At 42.7% G+C, this 11835-nt stretch overlaps 1 protein-coding gene across 1 annotated transcript; it reads right to left on the bottom strand.

Annotated features, from left to right (window-relative positions):
• Positions 1-11244: 11244 nt before the first annotated feature.
• On the bottom strand, positions 11245-11589 carry LOC119446819 (protein max). The gene has a single exon (XM_037711383.1). The coding sequence runs from the start codon at positions 11587-11589 to the stop codon at positions 11245-11247; it is 345 nt and encodes a 114-aa protein (XP_037567311.1).
• Between the last annotated feature and the right edge of the window lie 246 nt (positions 11590-11835).

The raw sequence follows: 11835 nt of genomic DNA, 5'->3' as shown, positions 1-11835 counted from the left end.
GCACTCTAGATCATAATTGATATATAAACTGCACGAGCTTAACCTTTAACCCATTGCGTAACTATAATTATGTCACCAAGGTCAAAGTTAGTGAAACTGGGTGGAAAATTACGGCTTATGTTCCCACCTTGTGTGTGGATGACTCACTGTTTTTGTAAAAAAAAAATTCTTTACAAGTGCTTGGCAATGTTATTGTGTGGAGGTTTTCAAACAGGCAAGTCATAGGCGTGCAACATTTTAATGGTTTAATTACAGCAACTGAAGTTCTTACTGTATATGCTTGAAGCAGCCGTTCTGCAAATAGTCGCTGTTACTTAAGGTTGCACTCGTCTGCTGTCTTTTATTTTTAAGGAATCGCAATATATTTGCTCAATTTGAAGTATGCGATGTGTTTGATAGACTGGTGTTTAGGTATATGCTCAAGCCTGCGCCATTTCTGAGTTGGCTATGTCATCTGTGGCAAATAAAATTGCGGTGGTGTAACAATGCTGTCACACTGAAGCTGTGCCTTTGCAGAGCCACACTTACCTCTTTTCTCGTACAACATTATCAGAAATGCATTATCTATTCCTTTCTTTGAATGCTAATTGGCACCTACTTCGCACGTGTTTAGGAGGCTGCTGTCATCTACCAGTCGCCAACTAGTCAAGACAACAGCCTCCTGAAAGCTAGCAAAATAGCCGACACTTACACTGGTTGGCGATTGTACATGCAACACCTTCAGTTAGATGTAAAGTATGTCTTCAAGGCAACAGAAGGGAATTTCACTTGTGATCGGTTAATGTTAGAACCATGTTAACAAAGGTGGAATGCTCGAAAACTGTGTGCTTGGACCAATATATTGTAGTGCTGCCCATTGCCAAGATATATTGCAGTGCTTAATGCCAATGCATTGAAAAACTATACGTTCACTAAGAAAGTGTGCTTCAATTAATATACGTTTTACACATGCCTAATGTTTTTGCAGTAAGAAGACCTGCTGAATTAAGGAGCTACAGCCCAGCAGCCTGTTCGAAACCAGGTTTATCAAGGTCGATACCTGTAATGGGCGTTACCCGGAGGCACTCATATTTAATGTTGATTGCTAGCTTGTCTAGTCGTGTTTACTTTTTGCAATAAAAAATGTTATTGCTGTATGTGTTTCGTGTATTGCACAAGCGCAAACCTGCATGCCGCCGGCCGGCGAAACGCCGCAGGGGCATGGGGAGAGGGAAGGAAAGGGAGACGAGGGGGGCGCTAGAGGGGAGGGTGAAAAAAAACGGATGTCAAAATCCTGATTGTAGCAGGATTCAATCTGTATTTTTTAAATGCTTCTAATGGTCTTACAAAATCCCATTTCAAGACAGGATTTTTCGAAACTACTTTAAGCAGGATTCTAGAACTTCTTGCAATAGTCATATCCGCCGGACATTAGCAACGATATACGACCGTTTATCACCTTCTAAACGGACTGCACGGATTTTTAGTGCGTCTTTCAGACGTTCATTTAGTCTTGGCGAATCGGTATGGAAGCAGTTTTCTATCGCTTTTGTGCTAGCTGGGTTATAAGGAGGCTTCCTAATTCGAATTCTTAAAACAGTAAGCCAAGCCCGAGGACGCACTCGCTTTGTAACCGCCGTATATTCCTTTTTTTCGTTCACCGCACCTCAGTTGGACCACAAAGATCGCCGGAACAGGCCGTCTCTTTGTATATGTGTATTGTGACACAGTGTTCCTTTCCACAAGTCGCTGCTTTTCTCTCTTCCTTGCGGGCTCCTTCTCTACTGTGCCACAAATTGGCGGCCGCGATCGCTCACGATCGCTAGGGAGTCCGTGACGTAAAATAACGTACGAAAGCAGAAGGCACTAAACATCAGTAGCCGTGGCCATTAGCATCGCTGCGGGTTCAGCATAACGCGTCAGGTTTTCGACACAGTAAATTCCAATGGTTGTCATTGATTCAGCGCGGCAATGGACCGAATGGGTCGGCTCCAATTATTTCAAAAGGATATGATGGTGGTGTTATGGGTGAGTCCTGGAGCCCAACCGGAGCTGTAGTAGGGCGCTTGAATTATCACAGCGGAGCACACGTGCCGCGCGCGCCACTGAGTTCCATGCACCTGTGCCTCGCGCGCGACAGAGGAAGCACCCTTCCCCTTTCACCCCTCGCGTGCGCGAGATTGAGCCGCGATCGTCAGCTGACCCTCGCAAGTTCTCACCCGCACATACAGCGTACGGCGCGCGGCGACGATTTTACCATGTTTGGACTTTATACGGAATCTCACAGTGAGGTCCACGACCACGGTGACGGCAGAAATGCGCTTGGAGTGTCCATATAATTGTTATCGCAATAAAACAAATCAAATACGTCTTTTTAACTACGGAAAACGTTATCACCAGCAGCAATCTGGCCGCGTTCAACTATTTTTCACAAGTTAACTAACTTTCTGATATCAAAATTTCAACCCATTCAGGCAGTCGAATAATTTTCTAACCAATTTACTGCTGCGTAAACCAGGTCTTGACGCTACATTATAGACGAACAATCTAGTCAAAACAACAACGGTGCCGGGATCACGTAAAAGTATGTTTGTATTACAAATCCGCCATTATCCCTCCATGGCTCAGGCTCAGGCCCAGCCCATAAGGGTCCGGCGACGCGCCCATATGTGCGAGGCCCGAGCCATCTTTATCTATCACAGTGGGCTAGCGGCGCATTTGAAATTAAAACACCCGGTGAGCGTACTAAGGAGCATTTAGTAGGTCTCTGGCAAATTCTTTGTGTTATATTATGGCAGTCGGTACTATATTAAATTATGGCAGTCGGTACTATAAGGAAACCATGGATTAATGCTCAGCTTTATCAACGTATCAAAATAAAAAACCGGCTATACCATAACTTTATTCATTCACGAGACCCAGCTACATTGTCAGAATTCAAAAAGTAACGTAATGCTTTGCCGACCGACTTAAGGAAAGCGAAACGGCACTACTACCAGAATCTTTTTGAGGGCGTATATAATAATCCACGTCGAATATGGGAGGCTGTAAACTCGATAACTTCAATAAATAAAGCCAGCGATAAAATTACGCAAGTCGTAGTTAATGGTGAAACTCTCCGTGGTGAAGGGCTAGCTAATGCAATAAACACGCATTTTGTTGATGCAGGTTCGTATAACACCAATGTAAACCTGTGCGATGACACAATGCCAATGGATGCAGCACTGAGTGCACGACCTACTCACCCAAATGAAATCTCAAATATATTTAACAAGCTTAAAAATAATGTAACTCCAGGTGTTGACGAACTTGGCTCAAATGAAATAAAGTTAATATCGTCATTGATATGCGAAGTTCTTAGCTATAAAATTAACCTCACTTTGACTACTGGTGTATTTCCTAAATAATTGAAAATCACTAAAGTTACTGCAGTTTACAAAGGTGGTGACGTAAACGCCCTATCTAACTACATACCTATTTCAGTACTTCCTGCAATATCTAAAATATTTGAAAGCATTATTTATGACAGATTAGTCTCATTTTTTGAAAGCCATCAAGTAATAACTCAAGTGCAAGTATGGCTTTCGGACGCATCGGTAGACTGAACAGGCTCTTGTGCACATAAAAGACAAAATAATCGAAAACATGGGTTTTCGGAAAATACACACTGGGTTTGTTTTTAGACATTCAGAAGGCATTTGATTCTATACAGTTCGATTTATTACTCCACAAATTATCAAGATACGGAGTGCGGGGTATTGCATTAGACCTTCTTAATAGTTATTTGCATGATCGATATCAGTTTATCAAAACTAATGACGCTGTGTCGATGCTTGCGAAGCTAAAACAGGGAGTGCCGCAGGGATCTATATTAGGTCAATTAATATTTCTTATTTACATAAATGATATTGTAGAGATAGATAGTTCCGCTCAAGTTATAATGTATGCGGATGATACTAATATCTTCTTCACATAATCTACTGACACTAGAACGTTCTGTAAATAACTACCTGACGCACCTGTCAAACTGCTTAAGAAGAAATAGATTATGGTTAAATGCCTCAAAAACAACATATGTCATATTTCGTCCGGTAAATAAACCTTTACATAACAAACTTAGTGTAAAATGTGAGGACACTTTAATAAACCAAGTTCAAGAGCAAAAATTTCTCGGGGTTCAGTTTAAGGAAGACCTGAGCTGGTCTGTTCACATAAAGAGCTTAAGTATGGAACTAGCCCACACAGTTGGATGTTTATACAAGATATCTCAGCTCATGCCTGTCTGGTTAAAAAAGAATATTTATTTTTCCCTCCTTTACTCCAAGTTAACTTATGGTTTATTGGTGTGGGGGACCACTACGCAACACAATTACAATAAACGTATTACTTTAAAAAAAAGTGCTGCGCTGCTTTGAGTCTTTTCATGGAAATGTGCAGGATTTAAGAACAGCTCCTCTGTTCAAGAAACATAGCATCCTACGGGCGGACCAGTTATATTATTTAAAAGTGTTGCAAGAAATACACCAGAAGAATCTTTACGAAGGTTGTGGCTCTGAAAACGCTCAGTATCTTTTAAGGCACCAAAAACATCGAACACAAAAAATTAGAACAAACTATGGAAAGCAAACAATGACCTATCAAATACCTGCAATCTTAAACAAATTTGAAGGAATGCTAAACTTCGAATGTACATCACGTGTATTCAAACGCCATGTTATAGAAACATTGTTGTCCTCTGGTATAAAGTACAATCAGAACTAGGCATTTTGTTTGTAACACAGAAAGTGATCTGTAAATCTTGTCTTGTGTCCCCTTTATTGTGTATATTGAATCAATGTTATCTATTATGTGCGAGGTTTTCACGATGCACAAGTGAAGTGCATCTTGTTTTTTATTTAATTGTGTGTAAATTTGGATAGTGTCAAGCAATGTATGATCTGTTGTGTTTACTACTGAACAAGCGACACGTTCTCGTTGTTATAGGACGGTGCAAAATGTCGTGTTTGTAACTTTTCTTTGTCAACGCAATTTTATTGTCAATGTTTGGTTCAGCACATTTTTTTCACATGTTTTGTAAGTGCATCACTCTGAACTGTTTGGGCTGAGGCCTCGTCAGGCATAAACTGCCTTTAGCTTCTGTCCCGGCATCAGGCTTTATGTGCTATCTGCCGCGAAACTGAAATAAATTTTTTTTAATATTCAACGAGAAGGGGCATCGTTCTGAACATTCAAATAATACAAACCTTCCAAATCGCGAGATAAAATTTCCGTGGCTAAGCGATGTCACGTGATTCCATTTTCGACGCGAACGCGACTGCAGCGCCAGCGCTTCCAGTGCGGGCCCTCGTCCCCAATACTAGTGCGTAAAATAAAGAGTTAGGCGCGCATTTTCTATGAAAAAACTTGCTACTACTGTATACCCGTTCTCCTCAACAGCCGCTCAGAGATGGCATGATTCGGGGATCTTAGTACGAATGCGTGTCGTATATCGTCATCATCATCATCATACTACCATCAATATAAACTTTTACGTTTAGGTGATTTACTTGATATATAGCATAGTATACACTTCACAAATACCTAGACAGCAATAGCCTCAGATAAACGCTGCGCATAACAAGGAGCTTTAGCTCGGGACGAATTTCAGTATTACGATACATGTTTCATCACCACACCTAATTTTCTTCCATCCTCGACTGCGCGATCCCTTCCCTTGGTAACCTATTCTATATCTCTGATCGTCCATCGCTTACCTGATCTGCGGATTACATGACCTGCCCAGCTCCATTTTTTTTCTTATTGTCGCCTATAATATAGGCTATCACCGTTTGGTCCCTGATCCACACCGCTCTCTTCCTTTCTCTGAACGTTACGCCTCACATATTTTGTTCCATATCGCTCTTTTCACGGCCCTTAACTTGTTCTCGAACTTTGTTAACCTTCAAGTTCCTGTCCCATCTGTTATCCGCGGTAGAATGCAACGACTGTACACTTTTCTTTTCAACGACAGTGGTAAGCTCCCAGTCAGGATTTGGCAATGCCTGCCGTATGCACTGCAACCGATTTTTATATTTCTGTAAGTTTTCTTCTTATGATCAGGGTCCCCTGTGAGTAATCGACCCAGATAAACGTACTACTGCGCAGACTCTAGAGGGTGACTGGTGATCCGGAATTCTTGTTCTTGCTTGCTTGCTTGCTTCCTATTCCATGGCGCATACCCACTACGGGGGTTTGAGGGAAAAAGTATTGTGAGGTTACAGTTGAAATTATTTAATGAAACAAACTGATGTTAGATATAATTATTTTATCTTATATGGAAACGTGTGCTTTTTGAAAGGAGAGCAAGCTAGAAGGTAATTAATTTCCATCAGTTTAATTGGAATTCTCTAAATTAATAAATAATAAATCAGTAAAGTAGATTGGAATTTTGTAAAATAATAAACAATAAATCAGTAAATTAACTAGATATTCTCTTTGTGTCACCAAGGAACTCGCATACGGCCCTGCATAGGTTCCTGCGGCTAAAACCCAGTGTAGATGCCCCAAAGGATAGAATGTTTTCAGTGTTTATAGCGATGTCTAATTTCGGAATCGAATTTCGAAGTATTTCTTTCTCTGGATTGCGAATCGGTGGCAGGTTAATAAAAAATCATCAATGGCTTCAGATTCTTTGCAGAAATGACATAGAAGGGACATCGCCAGACCAGACTTGTGTAAATAAAAAGTTAGGGGTAGAATACAGCATCGTAATTTTGTAAGGGAGATTTTCACTTTACGTGTGGGACACCATTGATTGTCCCAAAGGTAAAGCAAATGCTTTAAGTCTGTGATTTGCCATGTGTGTTTTGCAGAGTAACTTAAAAGAGATAGTTTTCTAAATCTAGCCGCGATGATATAAGCAGAAGTCCTCAGAACGTACGTCCATGACTGGTCCATGTAGAGATGTACGTTTCTCTTTCCAGGCTTGAACATTGCCTTTGTCTTCTACATAATAATTTTCAACAATACTCTTACACGATCTCGGTTAAGGTCTTCAATCATTTCTTAGAATTGATCCTCAGTGTTGCTAAACAGGACAATGACATCGGCAAACCGAAGGTTGTTGAGATATTCGCCGTTTATCCTCACTCCTAAGCCTTCCCAGTCTAATATGTTGAATATTCATTCTAAGGATACATTGAATAGCTTTCGAGAGATAGGGTCTCCTTGCCTGACTCCTTTCTTGATAGGCAGTTTTCTACTTTTCTTGTGGAGAACCGAAGTAGCTTTGGAATCTTTGTAGATATTTGCCAATATATTCACGTCTGCCTCCTGTACTCCTTGATTACGCAATGCCTCTATGACTGCTCGTATCTCTACTGAGTCAAATGCTTTTTCATAGTCTATGAAAGCCATATAGAGGTTGATTATACTCCGCAGATTTTTCAATTAGCCCATTCATGACATGGACGTAATTCACTGTAGAATATCCCTTCTTGAAGCCAGCTTGTTCTCGTGTTTGATTGAAGTCAAGTATTGCCCTGATTCTATTGGAAGTTATCTTGGTGAATATTCGTACAATACCAAACGCAAGCTAATGGGATTATAAATATTCAAGTCTATAATGTCTCCATTTTTGTGGATTCATATAGTGTTCACATTCTTAGAGCTCTCTTCTACACTGGAAGTCGTGACGCACTCCGCATAATTCAGGGGGCGCCAGCTTTTCAAGCATGATATCTCCTTCGTCTTTTATTAAATCTACTGTTATTCCATCTTCTCCAGCAGCTTTTCCCCTGGTCATGTCTTTCAAGGCCCTTCTAACTTCATCGCTAGTTATAGAAGGAGCCTCTGTATCCGGTTCATCAGTACTTCGAATGGAGGTAGCGTGGCTGCTCTAGGTATGGCACAGGTCAGTATTAAATTCTTCGGCTGCTTTTACTATGTCATCGAAGTTGCTGATGATATTACCTTGCTTCTTCTCCAGTGCATACATCGTGCCTCGTCCCATGCCAAGTTTTCTTCTCGCTGATTTTATGCTGCGGCCATTTTTTTACTGCTTCCTCAGTCTTTCCGTCTGTATAATTTCAAATATCGCTTACTTCTTGTTCATTAGCTTTGACACTTTAGTGAATCCTATTTGATCTGATCAGACTATTCAATCTGAACTCAGTGGCGATGAATGTCGTTCTGCATTAGGAGGAACCGCCCGATCACGCGAAAGACGTGTGTCGGTCCGAGTTTGCTGTCGCGTACAACCAATACACCAATACAATGAGTAATACGAGAACAAGGTGAGAGCAGGAGCCAACGTTTCGACAAGTGGACTTGTCTTTTTCAAGGCTTCAAGACTAGAACTAACTCCCAGGGTGAGTTCTAGTTGTAAAACATAAATACGCCAGAAAGTGGATGGTAAAACGACTCCGCGGTAGCTCAATGGTGAGAGCATCGCACGCGTAATGCGAAGACGTGGGTTCGTTCCCCACCTGCAGACAGTTGCTTTTTCATCCGCTTTCATTTCCATTAATTTGTAATTTCTTTACTTCAAGTAGTAAGTACAAGTAATTTCCCCTATGTTGTTCTTGGTGTCATTGTTTGTTGGCTTTTTATGATATTATTAATAAAAATCGGGCCACTCGGTTCCCTTTCTTCTCTTTCATTAGTAGTATAGTAACAAGTAGTAACAATATTAACAATAACGGTAATATTATTATAATACGGCAGAACATAACACTAGTAATGAGTAGTATAGGTGACACGAGTCCCGGATCTTTTGAGGTCCCGGATCCATGATTTAAACCGCGTATATTTAGGTGTATACGTGTATACACCTATAGTACGACAAGTAGTATAGGTGCATAGCATAGACATATATGTGTATAGAGTCTGCAGTCATCGAATACGGGTCGTTCCAACAAGTACCGACTTACAAAACAAAAGTTCTACTGTTATCATCATCATCATCATCATCATCATCATCACAGCACTATTTTAGGTGCACTCCAGGTCCAGATTCTCTCCCATCGATCTCAAATTGCGTTTGGTACAATTGCGTACGCCGTGTTTTACTGTCGGTTCTAGCAAAGCGACGTCAGGCACTCGTGCAACCGTCTAAAGATGCGAACAAGGCGCCTCGAAAAGAACTGAACACGTCAGCGTGGTCATTCGTAAAACACAGATGCCTAACACGTGTCTATTGTGCAATGCGAGACGCACCACAATGCTTCAGTACCGTTGTGCTGCCGAGATCACGAGGTCGCAGGTTCCATTCCCGGCGACCCCCTTCTGATGGAGGCGAAAATCAGTGGTGATTTAGCGGTAAACGCGAGCGCAATGCATTAACTATACGTCACCCATTTAGAACGTCTCGGTTCCATGATTTAAACTGCGTTCACCCACTTTGGAAAGTGTTATTCAGAAGCTCCACATATATATCTGTATATATATATAGCGTGCCTGGCTTGGCGTCCCACACTTCACACACATACTTTTTTATTCGCTTTGACGCTCCTAATGCTAACGTATTAAAGCACTCGTGTTCTATGGTTGAGCTTAATCCAGAGATGGCACTTCGGCATCTCATAGCCCTTGATTTGCTTTGAGACTTCAAACGGCATCATTTGAATTGATTTTGATATAAACTACAATAAGAATCATACTGCAGCGTCGTGGTTATGTTACAATATTTCCATTACTGCAGCTTCAGACACACGGAAAAGTTTCTTGCATTATTGTAGGCGCAAGCCGAGGGATTTTGAGCAATAACAGTGCGTGGAGGAAGCGTTCAATCAAGCACCACTCGGAAACGTGCATTAGGCAGTGAAGGAAAGCAAAGAGGAAATAATCTTATGCGCGAGGGCACTGTCGAGTCTGCAACTCTGCTTCTAGGTCGGTGCTTTAGGATGAGAGCTTGCCTCTGTCTTCATGACTTTGTTCTTACCTCCAGAGACTGGAATGACCTTCTCGCTTCAACTGTTCTTCATGAGAACCCTCTTCACTTGAAACGCATCACCGAAGAACTAACTTATGTTAAATAATATGTACGTGCCCACCCCTCATGTAAAACCCCTTCGGCGGCCTTTGAGCTATTGGAAATAAATAAATAAGTAAGTAAACAAGACATTCCACACCAGAAACAAAACACGTCACATAGAAAAATAAACACACTACATACAAACATTACAAGTCTACTTAAATGTTTACAAATGAAATGTGCCCGATTATTTCCCCAGTTTCGCAAGGCCAAAAAAATCCTCTAGGATAGAGGCGCATGCTAGTGGATGGCCCGTTTTCTATAGATGCTCGAATTCACGACCAGTAATATGCGATTTCTTTCAGCTATTTGCCAAAAAACGTTGGTATACCGTGGTCACAATCAGGCTCCAGTGTTTATTCTCCGAGATCCAGAAAAGTGGTGAGCGAATGAGCAATGTCGAAGCATTAAAATGTCGGGACATGTGCACTCGTTACGCGTGCATTCGGGAGGTTGCGCTTTCTTCCATTTTAGGAAAGGTACTGCACCAAAATCAAAGAAAGAAAAAAGAAAGCTGTAATCTGGAACTGCTCAGCTAGCAAACGGACAGTACTGATTGTGCACCAAAATAATCATCCGCGTGTTTAAGAACGTTGGTTGAAGCGCTCTAGTCGATTCCTGGACTGCCGAATAACTGGTTTGAAGGACGATACAACAACAAAATTAATCGTGGGCACCAGGTCTATCTCTAGACAAGATTCGCGTCTCGCGTGGTTTATTGCGTTCCTTTTTAACGTTCTGGCGTAAGTACAGCCCTCCGTATTTTTAGCTATATCGTGTGAGCGCCCAGCAGGCGTCATTTTAGCGCCTTTAAGCGGCGAGACCGGCAGAAGTACCCTCAAGTGCACTAAGCACTCACCTGTGCAACAGTCGTCTAACGCGATGTCCCCTTCAGGACGTCGTACCACCATATATAGTGTCCTCACGCGATATAGCTAAAAATGTGGGAGGCTGTACATCGGGTAATCAGGACGATACGTGAAGAAACGTTTGAGTGATCATCAAAAAGACATGTTAAACGAAAAACGGAATAATTCAGGCTCATGTTGCGTTTAGTGTGGATGTACACTTGTGTGAAAGCATTCTTGTTCGCCATCGGTCTACACGTGAGGCGCCATAATGGCGGCACTCCCATGAGTCAGCTGGTGGTGATCACATACCGGAACCCCGGAGGTCACTGTCCTACGTCACGCGGTGCTGTCGTCCCTTCGTGCCAGCACCCGCGTTCGGCGTGTCCAGTAGGCTGCCCGGGCTCACTCGCCTTGCTTCGGCGCAGCAGCAGCTTTGTGGAGCGCCCAGCCGCTCCGCTCGCGGCTGCAGGCGGCCATCTTAGCCTCCTCACGCATCCGGATTTTCTCTTCGAGGAGCTTGTTCTGTGCCCAGAGTTTCTGGATGTCGCGCTGGTTATCATTGTTTTTGCTCAGCATGGATTCAATGTAGTCGGCCGCCTTCTTGAGGATTTGCGACCGCGTAGCCTTCTCGCCTTGCAGAGACGGCACGGCGTCCCGCAGGCTGCTGAAGCTGGACGTGATGCGGTCCCGTCGACATCGTTCCAGAGCACTGTGGCGCGCTCTCTTGTCCGTTTTGCCGTCACTCATAGTTCCTGAAGGCTGGAACACCAGGATGGTGGGGACTGTAGACCGCCGTGCCAGCAGGGCCAAAAGGAGGACGAGATGGGGCCGACTTCGCCGCGCGCCCCTTCCTTCCGCTTCGTCTTCCTTCCTTCCGAGACCGGCAACGGCAAATGTTTCATAATGAGGCGGGCTAACAACCCATTACAAAAATAGACGAAACGCAGGGAGCAGGCTAATAAGGGCACATGCGCAATCGACCAATGTATACAG

This window comes from Dermacentor silvarum, chromosome 1 (genome assembly GCF_013339745.2).
Source record: "Dermacentor silvarum isolate Dsil-2018 chromosome 1, BIME_Dsil_1.4, whole genome shotgun sequence".
Classification (NCBI taxonomy): Eukaryota; Metazoa; Arthropoda; class Arachnida; order Ixodida; family Ixodidae; genus Dermacentor; species Dermacentor silvarum.
The sequence above is the reverse complement of the archived record's forward strand: the minus strand, read 5'-3'. Positions and strand labels throughout refer to the sequence as shown.

What these genes read in the sequence shown, in the direction of transcription:
- LOC119446819 (XM_037711383.1), bottom strand. Translation starts at nt 11,589, where the DNA reads ATGAGTGACGGCAAAACGGACAAGAGAGCGCGCCACAGTGCTCTGGAA.